General features: G+C 53.5%; 1 protein-coding gene and 1 long non-coding RNA gene across 4 annotated transcripts in view; one reads left to right on the top strand and one right to left on the bottom strand.

Annotated features, from left to right (window-relative positions):
* vegfab (vascular endothelial growth factor Ab) overlaps positions 1 to 19244 on the bottom strand; it is a 41513-nt gene extending 22269 nt beyond the window's left edge. The window contains exons 1-3 of one of the 3 annotated variants that reach the window (XM_052024492.1): positions 17737 to 19244; positions 12978 to 13017; positions 2555 to 2751 (exon numbers count right to left, since the gene is read on the bottom strand). In XM_052024492.1, the coding sequence (XP_051880452.1) occupies positions 2555 to 2751; positions 12978 to 13017; positions 17737 to 17802 (303 nt within the window). In that variant the 5' untranslated portion in view covers positions 17803 to 19244. The remainder of the gene's footprint in view (positions 1 to 2554; positions 2752 to 12977; positions 13018 to 17736) is intronic. The other 2 variants (XM_052024491.1, XM_052024493.1) reach the window with 2 other exon arrangements.
* On the top strand, positions 14977 to 17850 carry LOC127574948 (uncharacterized). Its single transcript, XR_007956978.1, has 3 exons — positions 14977 to 15235; positions 16279 to 16423; positions 17712 to 17850. It is a non-coding gene; the product is annotated as an uncharacterized LOC127574948 (long non-coding RNA).
* Positions 19245 to 19511: the final 267 nt, after the last annotated feature.

Genomic DNA, 19511 nt, shown 5'->3' with positions numbered 1-19511 from the left:
ACAAACTCCTTGCAGACAGCGGCGGGAATTGAACCCAGATCCCTGGCGCTGTAATAGCGTTAGATCACCTGTCCACAGTCAGCTGTTCAATCGGGTCTTAAAGTGACATGTGGCGGCCCTCTTTAGACAAGGCGCACAGTCCCCGTTAGACCCTGATGGAAGTATTCAGTCCTTGCACCACCTCCAGCCTGCAGTTCCAGCAGCAACAACGGCACACACTCTCCGCAGTGCCAACCTACTTGGCTATGCCCTCTCGCCAACCACCGGCGGGTGATGGGATCTGCTGGGAGGTACAACCAGCCAACTCCTTCAATGGTTCCCGAACCTCCAACACCTACCCTAGGCATTCAACTGCATCACCATCACCAAGTCCACCCCAGGAGCTTCAAGGTCCTGGGTGTGAACATCACCAACAGCCTGTCCTGGTCAAATCATGTAGATGCCACGGCCAAGAAAGCTCACCAGCGCCTCTACTTCCTCAGGAGGCTAAAGAAATTTGGTTTGTCCCCTTTGACTCTCACCAACTTTTACCGATGCACCATAGAAAGCATCCTATCTGGATGTATCACGGCTTGGTACGGCAACTGCTCTGCCCAGGACCGCAAGAAACTGCAGAGAGTTGTGGACCCAGCCCAGCGCATCGCAGACACCAGCCTCCCCTCCTTGGACTCTGTCTTTACCTCTCGCTGTCTTGGTGAAGCAGCCGGCATAATTGAAGACCCCACCCACCCAGGTCATTCTCTCTTCTCTCCTCTTCCTCAGGTAGAAGATACAGGAGCCTGAGGGCACGTACCACCAGACTTAAGGACAGCTAAGACTATTGAACGACTATTGAACGGTTCCCTTTTACAATGAGATGGACTCTGACACGATGATCTTCCTTGTTGTGACCTTGCACCTTTATTGCACTGCACTTTCTCTGTAGCTGTGACACTTTACTCTGTATTGTTATTGTTTTTACCTGTACTGCATCAATGCACTTTGTACTAACTCAATGTAACTGCACTGTGTAATGAATTGACCTGTATGATCAGTTTATAAGACAAGTTTTTCACTGTACCTCGGTACAAGTGACAATAATAAACCAATACCATCGTCAACATCCAGAGTGTCACCATTAAGCAGAGACTGAACTGGACCGGCTACGGAAATATTGTGGGAATAGAGCGGGTCAGGGCCTGGGCATCCTGTGGTGAGTGACTCACCTCCTGACACCCCAAGGCCTTTCCACTATCTGCAAGGCACAAGTCGGCAGTGAGATGAAACACTCTCCACTTGCCTGGATGAGTGCATTGCCAACAACTCTCGTCGGGGCTCAACGCAATCCAGGACAGAGCTGCCCGCTTGACTGACACCCCCTATCTGCCACCCTACACACTCACTCCCTCCAGCACCGGCCCACAGCAGCTGCAGTGGGAACCGTCTACAAAACGCACTGCGGGTGTACTCCAACAGCATCTCCCAAACCCACGACCTCTATACTACAAAGGAGGAGGCCAAGGTGCAGGGGAACAGCCCCACCCACTCCCCCACCACCCGCAGGTGCCCCTCCCACACCGTCCCGACTTGGGAAATAGACCCGCCGTTCCTCCATTCTCAGGAGTCTCGGTCCTGGGACTCCCTCAACTCCCTCCTCTTCAGCACCCGAGGAAGCACCTTCACCAGAAGGACTGCAGCTGTTCAAGAAGGTGGCTCAACCCCCCACCAACCACCCCCCACACCCCAGGGGCAGTGAGGGACGGGGAATAAATGTTGGCTTTGCCTGCAATGCTCGGATCCCACAGATGATTCCATAGAACATCCCTGCCACCCCGGCCCCTTCCCATCCTTGATCAGGCAGTGCCTGGGAGCCCAGACGGTACTGAGGTACAGGCTCTCGGGGAGCGAGGGTTCGGACGCCCCTCTTTCACCGAGAGACGACGGGGCCTCAGGGCGGGCAGGGGGCCAATCCCGCCCCTCCCACCAGGTTCCACCTCCGCCGACGAAGGAGCACCGTCACCCAGAAGGACCCGCAGCCCGTTTGAGGAGGAAGCTCGCACGCCCCCTTCTCGGTGGGGCAGTGAGGGCCGAGTGATAAAGGCCACTCCCAGACCCCAAGTGCTAACCAAAGGCTGAAGGTCAGGATTGCGGGGATTGGAAGCGCGCAACCTGAGGTGAGAACGGCCGTCACCCAGCCAAGCCCCACCGGAGCGACTTTTGACCTCTTGACCTCCACGTACAGGCACGGGTAGTGGGCAGGCACGGTAGCATAGCGGATAGCATAATGCTATTACAGCGCCAGAGAGCCGGGTTCAATTCCGGCCGCTGTCTGTAAGGAGTTTGTACGTTCTCCCCGTGTCTGCGTGGGTTTCCTCCGGGTGCTCCGGTTTCCTCCCACATTCCAAAGACGTGTGGGTTAGGAAGTTGCGGGCGTGCTATGCTGGCGCCAGAAACGTGGCGACACTCGCGGGCTGCCCCCAGAACACCCTACGCAAAAGATGCATTTCACTGTGTGTTTTGATGTACGTGTGACTAATAAAGAGATCTTCTCTTATCTCACTGAAGGTGCGTTTACCTCCATCGTCACGTTATGCACTTCAGTGGGGACGCACTCGAGGCTTTCGTCGTTGCAGCATCCGCCACACCTCATCAGAGGCACGCAGGAGGGCTTAAAGATGAACTCCACCTCATCGGGGTGCTCATGCAGGATGTCTATTAATGTCTCTATCGGCCTGCAGTAGCTCTTTCTCCACACCTCCATGAACTTTATGACTGAAATGCAAGCAAAAACAAGAGTGAACGGCCGAGGTGAGACTCCAGGCAGCGGAGAGTAGGCATGTGAGAACAGGGGGAGAGAGTTCCCTTCCCCCTGTAGACTCAAGTCCCGAGGCTCTGGGATTGATGGTCAATGGGCAAGCCAATGGGAGCAAGGGAGGGTCTGGACCCCTGTCCTATTGGGTATATTGGGGTGGTGTTGGCAGGGCAACTGAAACCCCCCCCCCCACCCCTCCCCAACCCCTCATCACAGTAGTGTAGTGGTTAGCGTAACGCTATTACAGCGCCAGTGACCCGGGTTCGATTCCGGCCACTGTCTGTAAGGAGTTTGTACGTTCTCCCCATGTCTGCGTGGGTTTCCTCCGGGTGCTCCGGTTTCCTCCCACATTCCAAAGACGTACGGGTTAGGAAGTTGCGAGCATGCCGTGTTGGCACCGGAAGCGTGGCGACACTTGCGGGCTGCCCCCCAGAACACTCTACGCAGAAAGATGCATTTCACTGTGTGTTTCGATGTACATGTGACTAATAAAGATATCTTATCTATGAAAGAGGTTAACGGGTACATCATGGAATTATACAGGCCCTTCAACCCATCAAGTCTGTGCCGACTATCAACCACTCATTTACACATCCGACACTAATGCCCACATCTCAGTCCACACCACCAACCCCCCCCCCCCCCCACCCCCATCACAGACACACTGGTGGACAATTAACCTTCTGAGCCAGCGCACGGGAAGAAACCAGAGCCCCTTGGAGGTCACGGGGAGAAGGTTCCAACTCCGCACAGACAGCGCCGGAGGTCGGGATCGAACCCGGGTCTCTGGGTTTGCGAGGCAGCGACTCCACCTGCTACACCATGGTGTGCAGCCTGGGGTTGAGGGCAGACCGCTCACCACTTACCGACCTGCACAGGCTTCCACTCTCACCACACTTGTGTTCTGAAGCACCAGACCCCCAGCAGCTTCCCCCAACCTCGAGACCACCTCCAGCCAACAACCTGCCCCCCACCCCACAACTCCTGCCTCATGCCCTGAGCTAATACTTCCCCTGCCCAAGCTCCACGCTCTGCAACCCCCTCCCTAACCTCTCCACACCTCCCTAACCCTCCCCTCCCCAAAGCCTCTTTGTCTGATCGTCAGCCTTAAATCCCCCCCAACCCAGTGACCCAGAGTCAACATTTGCTTATGCAGACTTGGTGAGCCAAAGGGGCCCCCCCCCCCCATGAGTCTCTTTTATCACTTTATAACTGCGGGAGGTCACCGTTACGGTAGTGTAGCAGTTAGCGTAACGCTGTTACAGCGCCAGCGACCCAGGTTCAATTCCGACCGCTGTCTGTAAGGAGTTTGTAGGTTCTCTCCGTGCCTGCGTGGGTTTCCTCCGGGTGCTCCGGTTTCCTCCCACGTTCCAAAGACGTACGGGTTAGGAAGTTGTGGGCGTGCTATGTTGGCGCCGGAAGCGTGGCGACACTTGCGGGCTGCCCCCAGAACACGCGACACAAAAGATGTATTTCACTGTGTGTTTCGATGTACATGTGATTAATAAAGATACCTTATGGTATCTTACACTGGTGGGGTATGGGTGTGTTAGCTCTGGTTCACTGGCTCTCATTATTGCTCACCCAAGCCGTTACAATGGACTAACTCAGCACCTGACTCAACACTGGACTCGCGCTGGATGCCCTCGTCGAACAGCCTGCGGCTGAGTCGATTGGTTGTCATGTCATACCACAGCGACTGTGATGCAGGGGAGAGGCGAAATTTGAATAAGGAACCCCCCCCAGTGGACTCAGCGACTGCGACGGGTGAACGGGCTGGGGCAGGGAATAGAACATAGAACAGTACAGCACAATACAGGCCTTTCGGCCCACAATGTTGTGCCGACCTTTAGACCTCGCCTAAGACTCTCTAACCCCTTCCTCCCACATATCCCTCTATTTTAAATTCCTCCATATGCTTATCTAACAAGCTCTTGAATTTGACCAATGTACCTGCCTCTACCACCGCCCCAGGCAGCGCATTCCATGCCCCAACCACTCTCTGGGTAAAAAACCTCCCTCTGATATCTCCCTTGAACTTCCCACCCATTACTTTAAAGCCATGCCCTCTTATATTGACCATTGGTGCCCTGGGAAAGAGGCGCTGGCTGTCCACTCTATCTATTCCTCTCAAGCTCTTCCTCTCAAGCTTACGAGCCTTTGGAGACCTCGACGATGTCCGAGGCTTCAACAGATGGGTTCTTGGTCCATCGGAGAGTCGAGGTTTATTGGTGGGGGGGGGGGGGGGGGGGGGGGGGGGGGGGGGGGGGGGGGGGGAGGGAGGGGAAGAACGTGGGGCTGAGGCCAAAGATGGGTGAGCCGTATTGAAGTGGGGCAGGAGGCTCAAGGGGCTGAATGGCCTCGTCCGGCCGTGCCCCATTCACTAGTGAAGGTTGAAGAGTCAACCAGGCTGCGGGATGGTCAACTTTCTTCACCTTGGCACCGTGGGTCAAGCGATGTACTGACCTGCCTCGTCACTGCCGCGCGCCCAAGCCCTCTGCTGGTCTACCGGGACCCCTGCCCCCGTAGCTTCCCGGCACAGGAGGCCATTCCGCCCGACCAGTCACTAACAGCTCGCCGGAAGAGCTGGTGCCACTTGATTCCCCCATCCCTGCCAAACTGTCTTCATCCCAGCCTCTGGGATCTTGCTGTGCACAGACTGGCTGCATTACAGCAACTAAACAAGGCGAAGGGGCTGAGGGGGGAGGTGGGGGTGGTTCTGGTCTTATCTGTTGCACCGACCCAGCTGCGGTGCAAACCCCCACCACTAGGAGGAGGCGTCGAGCCCCCTGAGGGGCCCTTGTCTCACCCCACAACCTGTGCCCAGACCGGTTTTTGAGGTCCTGGGATTTGCCGTGCCCCAATTTCTGTGGGCTACGCCGGGCCGGGGGGGGGGGGGGGTGGTGTTGGGGGGTGGGGGGACTTCCAGGATGAAAGTCATGGAGTGGTGGGGGTGGGGTGCTGGGAGCTGGTGCTGTGTGGAGTGTGAAGGAGTGAGAGGGATTGGCCTTTCAGACGACGTGCCTGACCTTCAGAGCTGTCCTTCAGCTGTTCCGGCTACACAGGCTGGCCTTAGAGGGCAGACAATACACGTACACACACACACACACACACACACACACACACACACACTGAGACACACACACGTACACATATACAGACACATATTCAAGCACACACACACATACACATTCACACACACGCATATACAGACACACTGAGACACACACACACGTGTACACATATACAGACACACATACACACACACACACTGAGATAAGCACACACTGAGACACGCTCACACAAACACACTCACTGAGGCAGTCACACAAATTGACACACATGCACTGACACACACACACACACACATAAAGATAGACACACACACTAGGGTAAGCACACACTGAGGCATGCACACACAGTGACACAGAAGCACACACACACACTCACTGAGACATTCACACATGCTGACACACAAGCACTTACACACACACACACACACACACACACACACACACACACAAGGTACAAGCACACACACAGGTACACACGATCATATCATAGACCAGTACAGCACAGGAAACAGGCCCTTCGGCCCACCATGTCTGTGCCGACCATGATGCCAAATTAAACTTTTGCCGGCACGTGATCCATATCCTTCCATTTCCTCTGTGTGTGTGTCTAAATGCCACATGTCGCATGAATTCACACATGACCCCCCCCCCCCCGTCTCACACGATCACTAACCCTCTCTTCTCCCAAACATAAGCATGCACACTGTCATACCATGGACTCACACAGAAACACCCCAACACCCTCCCCCCTCTCTCTCTCTCCCTCTCTCTCACACAGAACCCCCCCCCCACACACACACTTCCCTCCTCACCCACCAACCAGCCTCCAACCCAATCTCTAACTGCATTTTAAAAAGAGAAAAAAAGTTGATTGCAGGTAAGACCGAGAAGGCAATGGAAAGTTCACCCAGGGAGAGGCGAAAGGTTACAGTGAATCCTGAAGCAAAGTCGCGTGACTTGTAGTTGGCAAGCAGCAGGTCAGAGCTGGATTTCTCGACTGTATGACCTTGCCGCTGTTCGATCACATGTTAAAGATGGCCTCTATAACCAGCTCTCATACTATCTTATCTCATATTTCTTTAAACTGTACACAGAGTTGTTTATCAGTTTTCTGTCTCTCTCTCTCTCTGTCTCTGATGCTCGTTCCCCTGCCCCTCCCTGTCAGGCGATGTCAGACCACACAACACTCGAGGACAGTTGGTGGCCTCCGCCCCCACTTCACAAGCCTCCAAATCGGACCCAATCTCTGCCCCTTACCTGGATGGGGGAGGGGCGGGGACCTTTCTCTCCCCGGGGAGGAGGGGTGGGGGGAGAAGGGAGAGGATTACACTGCCCCGGGGATCAACCTCTAACTGTGCCCGAGGGGGATGCAAGAGGTGCCTCTCGCACTTTGATTTGCCCACCCCGGCAACCCAACCCACCGAGGATGCAAAGGAAGACCCCCCCATTGGTCGACGAGCTGAGACGGCGACTTTCCCTCTCTCCCCACGGATGCTGCCTGACCTGCTGAGTATCGTGAGGCACTTGCTTCCATTTCTATTTTAATAGGGTCATTCTACAGACCTTGTCAGCACGTTTCTGCACCCAGTTACGTTCCCTTTAGAGCGCAGTTCACTGCCGCAAAACTGCCACCGTTCCGCTCACCGCGAGCCCCCATGAACGCCTCTGGGTGTAACAGGCAAAAACGTGGCTGAGCAACGAGCTGCACCAGTATCGGGCCCTCCTACTGGCGGAGCACCTGGACCAATACCAGCACCTGTACCAGTACCAGATCCGTCTGTAGACACAATGCCTGTACCAACACCAGCACCTGTGCCAGTATCAGATCCATCTGTAGACACAATGCCTGTACCAACACCAGTGCCTGTATCAGTATCAGATCTGTCTGTAGACACAATGCCTGTACCAACATTGCACCTGTACCAGTATCCCTGTACCAACACCAACACTTGTACCAGTATCAGACCTGTCTGTAGACACAATGCCTGTAGCAACACCAACACTTGTACCAGTATCAGATCTGTCTGTAGACACAATGCCTGTACCATCACCAGCACCTGTACCAGTATCAGATCCGTCAGCAGACACAATGCCTGTACCAACACCAGTGCCTGTACCAGTATCAGATCTGTCTGTAGACACAATGCCTGTACCAATACCAGTGCCTGTACCAATCAGATCATTCTGTAGATGCAATGTCTGTACCAACACCAACACCTGTGCCAGTATTAGATCCATCTGTAGACACAGTGCTTGTACCAACATCAGTGCCTGTACCAGTATCATACCTGTCTGTAGACACAATGCCTGTAGCAACACCAACACCTGTAACAGTATCAGATCTGTCTGTAGACTCAATGCCTGTACCAACAACAGTGCTTGTACCAGAATCAGGTCCTCCTACAATCTCAGCACCTGTACCAACATTAGCGTCTGTGCTAGTTTTGGAACCCCTATGGTCTTGGTGCTTGCACCAGTCTCAGCTCCTTCTACAGCCCCACTGCCTGTACCAGGTTGTCCTATAGCCCCAGTGCCGGTATCGATCACTGGGTCCCAGAGCCAGCATCAGCCAGCATCAATGCCTGGACCACTGGCCCGGGTTTGGAAGCCTGTAGCTCATTCACTAGTCGGTGTGACTGACCAAGAAACACACGGATTTTGCCCCGACTGACACCAGCACTGTATCGAACCCCTTGCCTTCCTGACACGTCGCTCACTGCCGACAGTCCCCCCACCTCCGCCGCCCCCCGGCTGAACAGAGTCACCACTACTGGCCATGTACTGTGCGGCCAGGATTGGTCTGCGCTCCTGACCTGTACCCCTGCTCCCGTACACCGCACCCCCACACCCTGTTTGTCTTTAGGCAGGCGGACCTGCAGATCCCCAGTACCCTTGTGCGACCATTGCAATGAGTCCAAAGTGCCTTAACAGCCGACGATGCCCTCTCAAAGCGGTCACCGCAGCCAAATTGTGCACAGTAAGCTCCCACAAACAATAAAGCAAGACAGTCGGTTTTATGATGTTAGTTGAGGTCTTCATGTGGTCTCAGTGCCACTCTCAATGTAAGGACCTGTACCATCACTGAGTCCTCCTACAGTCTGTACCTCCACCACTATCAGGTGCCTGTACTAGAAAGAGGTCCTTCTACAGTCTCAGTGCCTGTGCCAGGATCCTGCCTCAGTGCCTGTACCAGTGTGAATGGCCCTACCGGTGCCAACTCCTGTACTGGTGTTAGTGTCTGTGTTTCTCCAGTGTTGGTGTTTGGACCTCTCCAACTGCAGGGGTGTCAAAACTTGTAGCACAGTCAGCCTACACCTTCACTGGAATCAGTAACTACATGGGTGTTCCTACCACAGTCAGTGCTTGTGATAGAGTCCACAGCCGGTATCTTTTTCCCAGGGTCATAATGTCCAATACTAGAGGGCATGAATTTAAGGTGAGGGGGTTAAGTTCAAAGTGTAGGAGGCAAGATATTTTACACAGAGAGCGGTGGGTGCCTGGAATGTGCTGCCAGGGTTGGTGGTGGAGGCAGATACGATAGAGGTGTTTAAGAGGCTCTTAGATAGGCGCATGGATATGCAGAGAATGGAGGGATATGGATATTGTGCAGGCAGAAGGGATTAGTTTAGTTAGGTGTTTAATTACTAGTTTAATTAGTTTGGCATATCGCGGGCTGAAGGGCCTGTTCCTGTGCGGTACTGTTCTATGTTCTAAGGGAGCCATTGCCTGTACCTATGCCTTTACTGGTGTCAATGCCTGTACCAATGTCAGTGTCTGTGTCCGTGCCAGTACCAGTGTCAGTACTTGTAATGGAGTGCCTGCACCTTTACTGGTGCCAGTGCCTGTACCTGTATCCTGTCAGTGTTTGTAATACAGTCAGTGCCTGTACCTGCACCAGTGTCAGTGTTTGTAACACAGTCAGTGCCTGTACCTGTATCAGTGTGTGTTTGTAATACAGTCAGTACATGTACCAGTGTCAGTGTAACACAGTCAGTGTCTGTACCTGTATCAGTGTGTGTTTGTAATACAGTCAGTACATGTACCAGTGTCAGTGTAATGCAGTCGGTGCCTGTACCTGTATCAGTGTGTGTTTGTAATATTGTCAGAACAGGTACCAGTGTCAGTGTAACACAGTCAGTGCCTGTACCTGTATCAGTGTGTGTTTGTAATACAGTCAGTGCATGTACCAGTGTCAGTGTAATGCAGTCAGTGCCTGTACCTGTATCAGTGTGTGTTTGTAATATTGTCAGAACAGGTACCAGTGTCAGTGTAACACATTCAGTGCCTGTACCTGTATCAGTGTGTGTTTGTAATACAGTCAGTACATGTACCAGTGTCAGTGTAATGCAGTCAGTGCCTGCACCTGTATCAGTGTGTGTTTGTAATATTGTCAGAACAGGTACCAGTGTCAGTGTAACACAGTCAGTGCCTGTAACTGTATCAGTGTGCGTTTGTAATACAGTCAGTACATGTACCAGTGTCAGTGTAACACAGTCAGTCCCATTACCTGTACCAGTGTCAGTGTAACACAGTCAGTGCCTGTACCTGTATCAGTGTGTGTTTGTAATACAGTCAGTACATGTACCAGTGTCAGTGTAACACAGTCAGTCCCATTACCTGTACCAGTGTCAGTGTAACACAGTCAGTGCCTGTACCTGTATCAGTGTGTGTTTGTAATACAGTCAGTACATGTACCAGTGTCAGTGTATTACAGTCAGTGCCTGTACCTGTGCCTTCTCCAGAGCTGAGGCCTGTATCAGTGTCTTACTGTTGCCTGAGCACTCCCAGAGCTGACAATGCATTTTGAACACCCGCTCTTCCTCCACTTTCTCTGTGCTCTGAGGGGTCACACACCCCGTGAACCCCACAGTGCTGTGACGGTGCAAGCAATGGTCCTACCCAAATCAGGTCCCACCCAAATCAGGTCCCAACAGCACGGCAGCTCAGTGCTTCCAAAGTCCAGGAAAACCCCCACACCCAGCTCCATCACTCACATCATCCCTCTGTCACCTGCTCCCTCAGACAAAGCATCCAGTGGTAACTACCTTACTGGCTCAACTCTCCAAGACTCCTGTAGACAGCACCTTCCAAACCCACCGCCTCTACCAGCTAGAAGGACAAGGGCAGGCAGCAAAAGCACGAGGAACACCACCCACCGGGAAGTCGCCTTCCAAACCACACACCGTCCTGACTTGGGAATCTATCGCCGTCACCGGGTCCAAACCCTGGGACTCCCTCCCCAGCAGCACCGTGGGTACACCCCACACCTCAAGGACTGCGGCGGTTCAAGAAGGCAGCTCGCCGCCACACCTTCCCGAGGGCGATGAGGGGACGGGCAATTAAATGCCGGCTCAGCCTGCGAAGCCCCCACCTCATGAACGAGCAGGTAAAAAGAAAACTAAATCTCCATTCGCCACCTCCTGCCCCTCCTCCAGATCCCGGTCCCCTCTCTCCAACTGCCCCAGCCGACGGATGCCCTCCCCAACTCCGCCCCACCAGCCGGCTCCCACGCTGAAGTCCGACAAACTCGGAACTGGGAGTCAATCCCCCGGCTGAGATCTGGGCAGTGACCTCCCCCCTTCACCTGCCACCCAGCCCCCCCTTTGAGCTGGTGCTTTTCCCCGGTGCCCAACTAAAAGCGTGGAGTCAGTGTGTGGCAACTGCTCTGCATGTGACTGCAAGAAACTGCAGAGAGTTGTGGACGTAGCCCAGCGCGTCACGGACACCGGCCTCCCCTCCTTGGACTCTGTCTTTACCTCTCGCTGTTTTGGTGAAGCAGCCAGCATAATCAAAGACCCCACCCACCCGGGACATTCTCTCTTCTCTCCTCTTCCATTGGGTAGAAGATACAGGAGCTTGAGGCCACGTACCTCCAGACTTAAGGACAGCTTCTACCCCACTGTGATAAGATTATTGAACAGTTCCCTTATACGATGAGATGGACTCTGACCTCAAGATTTACCTTGTTGTAACCTTGCACCTTATTGCACTGCACTTTCTCTGTAGCTGTGACACTTTACTCTGTACTGTTATTGTTTTTACCTGTACTACCTCAATGCACTCTGTACTAACCCAATGTAACTGCACTGTGTAATGAATTGACCTGCACAATCGGTTTGTAAGACAAGTTTTTCACTGTACCTTGGCACAAGTGACTATAATAAACCAATACCAATACCAAACTGCACGCAGTACTCCAAGTGCGGCCTCACCAACGACTTATACAACTGCAACATAATGTCCCAACTCCTATACTCAGTGCCCTGACTGATGAAGGCTTTGTGAATGTCTACACCAGCCCGGACCACTCTGACAGCACCTCCCAAACCCGCCATCACTGCCATCAAAAGGCAGCGGGTGCAGGGGAGCACCACCACCCGCAGGTTCCCCTCCCAGTCCCACCCCATCCTGATTCGGACACCTTTTGCCGTTCCATCACTGTCACTGGGCCTAAAGGGGAGACTGCCTGAATTAGAGGGTATGAGGAGAGGTTGGACAAATTTCCCTTATACGATGAGATGGACTCTGACCTCAAGATCTACCTTGTTGTGACCTTGCACCTTATTGCGCTGCACTTTCTCTGTAGCTGTGACACTTTACTCTGTACTGTTATTGTTTTTACCTGTACTACATCAGTGCGCTCTGTACTAACTCAATGTAACTGCACTGTGTAATGAATTGATCTGTACGATCGGTTTGCAAGACAAGTTTTTCACTGTACCTCGGTACAAGTGACAATAATAAACCAATTCCAATACCAATAGAGAGGCGTGAGGGTGCATGAAGGAAGGTCAAACAAAAGAAAACCATTGGCGCCCCTGTGCTCCCGACTGGCTCGCTAGTCCGCAGAACGGTGGACATTTTGATCAACCCAGTAGGAGATCCACAGCGTTCTTCCCCACCACCCCCGCGGCAGGCACGTAACAAGGGCTTAAGGGTGGGGGGGTGGAGAGGGGGCTGACAGGCGAGCTTCCACCGGCGGCCAGCAGGCGGCAGCCTAAGCCCACACTGAGCAGTCGGGCCAGCGAGAGATGCGAAACACAGAGCCCAGGCTTCCGGCAGCAGGAGTGGGCACAATATAAACCACATCATTGCAGCCACCGGGTCATTACCATCGTTCCTCCGAAGTCCATCGTTGGGGATGTGTGCCATCTGCAGACAAGACAGGGAAAAGAGAGAAGAAAGATTATAAGTATACATGCAATACTTTTTATTGGAACATACTTTGGCATTCACCATGGACTATGATTTATTAACGTTAGCAACAACATACACACAAACAAAAAGGTCGCATCGCTAACTTAAAATCGCTACTGCTTTCCAAAGCCGTCATTTCCAGAAATCAGGTTCTAGAGTCTAGTTGTACAGCCCTTCGGCCCAACTGGTCCATGCCGGCCAAGATGCCCATCTAAGCTGATCCCATTTGCCTGCGTTTGGCCCATATCCCTCTAAACCTTCCCTATCCAAATGACTTTTAAATGTCATTATTGTACCAGCCTCAGCCACTTCCTCTGGCAGCTTGTTCCTTATCCTGACCGCCCTCTGTGTGAAGAAGTTGCCTCTCAGGTCCCTTTTAAATCTCCCCCCCCCCCCCCCGCCTCAGCTTAAATCTATGCCCTCTAGCTTTTGATTCCCCAACCCTGGGGTAAAGACTGTGTGCATTGGTTATGTTATACTATTTGTATCATAGAAGAGGGAAACAGGCTACTTGGCCCTGCAAATCCACGCCGACCATTTTGAATACCCATCTGTACCAATCCCATTGACCTGCACTTGGTCTGTAGTCTTGCATGCCTTGGGGACTCAAGTGATTGTCCAGGTACTTTTATAAGAGATTTCTTTATTAGTCACGTGTACATCGAAACACACAGTGAAATGCATCTTTTGCGTACAGTGTTCTGGGGGCAGCCCGCAAGTGTCGCCACGCTTCCTGCGCCAACATAGCATGCCCACAACTTCCTAACCTGCACGTCTTTGGAATGTGGGAGGAAAACCAAGGGGAGAACATAGAACATTACAGCACAGGCCCTTCGGCCCACGATGTTGTGCCGACATTTTATCCTGCTCTAAGATCTCTCTAACCCTTCCCTCCCATATAGAACATACAAACTCCTTACAGACAGCGGCGGGAATTGAACCCGGGTTGCTGGCGCTGTAATAGCGTTACGCTAACTGCTATGCTACCGTGCCTGCTTCTTAAATGTTATGGGGGGCGGGGGGGGGGGGTCTCTCCCTCCACCACCACCTCGGGCAGTTTGTTCCAGATTCCAACCACCCTCTGGTTGAAAAAAAATCTTCCTCAGATCCCCTCTGTACCTCATTGCCTTAAACCCATGCCTTCTAGTCCTAGACACCTCTGCCACAGGGAAAAGCCTCCTGCAGTCTCTGTGTTTCCCATAACTCTGCAACCCTTTCGGCTTGCAGAAACTTCGATGTGAGGCCACTCGACCCATCGCTTGCGTTCTAGCAGCCTCACGCCCTCGCCACCTGTTCTTCACTCGCCCCCACATTTCCCCCATTCAGTCATTTGTTTAACGTTTAAAGCAGTCAGGATTCGAAGCTCCATATGGCTTGGGAATTAATATTCAGAGCTCTCTGATAACAGCCCCTTGTTTCACGGTCGGACGTACCAACCAGGAGCCTGTTCAAGACTTTTATTCCCCCCACCAACTCGTGAACAAGACTGGGCTGCAGTGTCGGGGTGGGAGGAGTTAACAGATCGTGAACCTAGGTCAAAGGGGATTGATTTATTTATTTTGAAATTCGACCTTGTGGCTTCACGTTTCAACATCTCGGACTTTATACAGAAATATTGATTTACTTGCATGAGAAAAGGGGACAGAGAGCGAGGGAAAATATTTAGCTGGGAAAGAAAATAAGCACTGAGGGTTGCAAATGTCTTGGGTTTAGCATGAAATGTTGCAGAACAGCGGCACCTGGTGTCAGTGCTACGGTTGTTTCTTGCTCTTTCTCAAGGTGTTGGCTGTGGAGGGGGACGGGACAGGTGGCGGGATCCGCTGGGGTGCCAGGAGAGTGGATACTGACAAGGGGATAGGCAGGGGCTCGGGTTGGGGGGGGGGGGGTGTGGTGGTCAGTCAGAGGTGAGGAGAGAGAGAGAGAGTGAGAGAGAGAGTTGGACAGGGGGAGAGAGAGGGAGAGAAATGAACAAGGGGCCTGGGGTGAGGATCAGAGAGAGTCAGGCCTAGAGAGAGGGAACATTAAATGTGAAAGATGGATCAACAGAGAGTGGAGGGAGAAAGACAGAGAGAGGGAAAGTAGGGAGACAGAGGAGGGGGAAGGAAAGGGTCATCGAGAGAGGAATGAGTTAGAGAGGAGCATGGAAGCGAACACGGAATGGCGGAATGTCTGGGTAGAGTTCTGTTGTTGTTTGCTTTGTTTAGGGGTTGTTTCTGCCTCTGATTATTGTGTGTAAGTGTGTGTGTGTGTGTGTGTGTAAGTGTGTGTGTGTCTCTGTGAGTGTGTGTGATTGACAGTATGTCAGTGAGTGGGTGTGTGTGTATTAGTGAGAGCTCTGTGTGTGTGTGTGTGTGTGTGTGTGTGTGTGTGTGTCTGTGTGAGTGTGTGTGATTGACAGTATGTCCGTGAGTGGGTGTGTGTGTATTAGTGAGAGCTCTGTGTGTGTGTGTGTGTTCCAGCGGGTGTCTGACAGTACTCCTCCGACAGTGTGCATGGTTCTCTGACAGTGTCTGGTTATACGACGACGCGTGGCCGTTCTCTGCGTGTTGCTGCGAGTCTCGGTGGCCGTGCCCCGAGCTGGCGCTGATCCCTGGGCTGCAGGAGCGGGCCAGAGCAGGCGGCGAGCCGTGACTGGCCTTCCAAAGCGGGCGGCTCTTCCTCCCTCTCTCCAAATCTACACCCCAGCCCTCGGCCTCGGTCGCTATGTGTGTGTGTGTGTGTGTGTGTGAATGTGGGCCCCTCTGAGACCCCCCTCTCCCCCACAGGTGGCCCGGGTCTCGGGGAAAGGTGGGAAAATCCCGGGGCCCAGATCGTGAACAGACCGCACGGGGAGAGGGTGGGAGGGGGAGAGAGTGGTCCACAAGGCGGGGGTGGGGAGGGAGAGAGGGGACGGGAGAGAGGGGACTGGGAGAGAGGGGAGGGGGGAGAGAGGGCGAAGACGGGGAGGGGGAGAGGGGACGGGAGAGTTGGGGGGGGGGGTGCAGAGAAGGTGGCGGAGGGAGAAGGGGACACCGGGAGGAGGGTGGCGAGGGTAGGGGCTGAACTCGGGCCTGGAGCCGGACCCCAGAGGCAGGCAGCGTCAGCAGAACGGTCCGGACCAGCCCCGGGGGCCGGCGGCGAGCTGTCACCGCGCCGCTCTCTCTCTCTCACACACACACCCTGCAGTGAGTTTTGAAAAAGTGTTTTCAAGCGCGCACATGTTCCTTTTTTTTGCAGTAAAAAGATCGGGGCCGTCGGTAATGTCTCATCACTTGCTTACAAGGCAAGGGGGGAGGTGGATAATCCAGCCCCCGCCCCTCGCCCTTCCTTGGCGAGTCCGGGCCGGGACAGCGGCTCCTCGGTCTCCCAGTCAAACCCCGAGGTGAAATCTGGTCAGACGCGACCCGCTGTGTATGTGTGGTGGGGGGGGGGGGGGGGGGGGGGGGTGGGGGAAGAGGGGAGAAACACCGGGGGGGTGGGGGGGGGGGGGAGCTGGAGAGACCGGAGGTGGGGGGGTGGGGACGGAAAGGAAAGTGTGTGTGCGAGGGGTTGGTGTGGGAAAGAGAGGGGAAGGGAAAGGCAGGGAGGCAGGATGCGTGGAGTGGGGTGTTTGGAGAGGAGGCGGTGAGAGGGAGCGAGGAGGGGGAGAAAGGGGGAGCGGGGGGGGAGAGAGAGAAGGGGGAGGCAATGTGTGAGAGAGAAGGGAGCAGGGTAGGGGAGAGGGGGGATAGAAAGAAGGGAGAGAGAGGCGGAGAGAGCGAGAGAGGGACACACACGAGGGGAAGTGGGGAGAGGGGTGGGGGAGAGTGGGGGAGGGATGGGGGAGAGTGAGGAGAGAGGGGTGGGGGAGAGTGGGGGAGGGATGGGGGAGAGTGAGGAGAGAGGGGTGGGGGAAAGTGAGAGGAGAGGGATGGGGGAGAGTGGGGAGAGAGGGGTGGGGGAAAGTGAGAGGAGAGGGGTGGGGGAGAGTGGGGAGAGGGATGGGGAGAGTGAGGAGAGAGGGGTGGGGGAAAGTGAGAGGAGAGGGATGGGGAGAGTGGGGAGAGGGGTGGGGGAAAGTGAGAGGAGAGGGATGGGGGAGAGTGGGGAGAGAGGGGTGGGGGAAAGTGAGAGGAGAGGGGTGGGGGAGAGTGGGGAGAGGGGTGGGGGAGAGTGGGGAGAGAGGGGTGGTGAAAGTGAGAGGAGAGGGGTGGGGGAGAGTGGGGGAGGGATGGGGGAAAGTGGGGGGATGGATGGGGGAAAGTGAGGAGAGAGGGGTGGTGAAAGTGGGGGGAGAGCGATGGGGAGTGGGGAGAATGGGGGGAGTGGGGGAAAGTGGAGGGAGAGGGATGGGGGAATGGGGGAGAGGGATGGGGAAGTGGGGGGAAGGGGAGGGATGGAGGGTGAGGGGAGGTGAGGGATGGAGGCAGGGTGGGGGAGGAGAGAATGGAGAGAGAGTGAGACAAGAGGGCGAGACAGGGACAGAGAGACGGGGGGGGGGGCTGAGAAGAGGGGAGTGCGCGGGGATACGGGGAAAGGTAAATGAAGTGAATTTGAATCGTACTATTCGCCTCTAACTTCCCCCTCGGCGTCTGTCAAACCAACGCACACGTGCCGCGGCGGATTACTTTCTCAACTAACATGCAAATTGATCCTTTCGGTAATTAATAAACTACTTTTAATTTATTAAGGTTAACAGAGAGAATGGTGACTTGCCTTCGCACTGTGAAAATACAAGAGAGCAGCGAGCAGACAGTTGAGAAAACTAAGGAGAGAGTTCATGGTTGCTGTTAAATTAAATCCCACAAGAATCGAGATTCCTTGATTTTTCTTCTTCAAGATTCTGGAAATATAATTGGATATTTCGGGCGCTACGCGTCTGTAACAGTCATCGTTGAGTCTGCGATTTTAGCTGGCCGGTTTCGCAGAATTGTAAAAGGTGGGGGGAAAAAAAGTTCCTGTTGCAATATCACGAAATGTTGCTAAATGTCAAAGACCCGACAAGGTAAATCTCCCGTGTGCAATGTTGAGTTTTCTGATCTCCCTGATCTTGTTGCCTTGATTAAACACAATGTAACATCCCCAAACGATGACTGATCCTTCGAATTTGCTCGTGCGTGTGTCCCTCGCCTCTTCACCGGCGAAAAAGTGCCGAGTTGACGAGGGCAAATTCTGCAGAGGGAAAAGTGAACCGTTCAGACTCTCTCTCTCTCTCTCTCTCTCTCTCTCTCTCGCTCACACAGAGAGGCGCCGCTTCTCCTTAACAGCTGCTGCCGGGTTTTTTCTCTCTTCGATTGCAGGGATAGGGTCGATCGTCTCCTTAAAGTCTACAACTTATTCTCAAAATTAGAACAAAAGAAAAATAAATAAATGTTACGAAAATTAAAAAGAAAATCCAATTTTCCTCCTTCGTTGGAATAAACGCGCGCAGAATCCAAAACAAAAACGAAACGAATAAAAAATCCCCTCAGTAAAACAGAAATCTGTAGATGTATTTCTCGAATTAAGAGTTGGTGGGGCAAGAGACAAGAAAACTTCCAGAGTTAGACCTGGGATTTGAACTTCTCGTGTTGGTAAATCCGTCGGTCGGGTTGTTGGCTGACTGTGCGCTCGGTCTCACACACAGGGGTTTCAACCAGTGTGTTGGAAGGCGGAGTCAAAACGAGATTGAGGTCTGCGATCTTGCCATTGGTAAAAAAAAGGTTGCTGGTTTTTTTTTCTGCAACAGGAGATATGTATTCGAATTTTTGCACTCGAGCGGTGCGCATTAATTATAGCCGCTGCCTCAAACGCGAGTTGGGTCGACGAGGAAGAACATTTTGCAAAACGGCGAAGGCAAACACAAAACAAAATAATTCCAAGGCGAGGGTTAGAAGTGAGTGTGTGTTCAACGAGCAGAGAATTCAACCCCCTCCTCCTCCCCACCTTCCCTTCCCTGTCTCGCAAGGCTCTCCCGAGAGTGGAAACTGCCTATCGTTTTATACCAGCCACTACCGGGCTCTGGGTCGGGGAGCGACTGATTGCATCGGTGATTGTTTCGGGGGGAAGGGGCGGGTAGGTGAAGCGGAACCGGCTAAGGCGATTCTGAGCTTGTCCACACATCTAGTGCAGAGTGAGGAGAGACCGGCTCTGCTTCCCGACCCCGGCAACCCCGAAACTAAATCAGCGTGCAGCAAATTTTCAAAGTGAAAGTTAGGTGCTCTTAAAGCGGCAACGCTCGCCTGTGACCTGTGATGGCGTTTCTCTCTCTCTCTCCCCCTCTCGCAGTTTTGATTTTATTGAATCGCCTGTTCTGTGTCGTACAATATTATTGACCCTTTCTTTACCGGGTTGGGTGTTGAGAGGGAGCGTTTTAGAGGGGGTGTGTTGGAGGGCAGTGGCTCATAGAACGGTACAGCACGGGACAGGCCATTCGGCCCACGATGCTGTGCCAATCTTGATGCCGATTTATACTAGATGTCCTCCTCCTGTGTATCATCCACATCCCTCCA

This window comes from Pristis pectinata, chromosome 10 (genome assembly GCF_009764475.1).
Source record: "Pristis pectinata isolate sPriPec2 chromosome 10, sPriPec2.1.pri, whole genome shotgun sequence".
NCBI lineage: Eukaryota > Metazoa > Chordata > Chondrichthyes > Rhinopristiformes > Pristidae > Pristis > Pristis pectinata.
The sequence above is the reverse complement of the archived record's forward strand: the minus strand, read 5'-3'. Positions and strand labels throughout refer to the sequence as shown.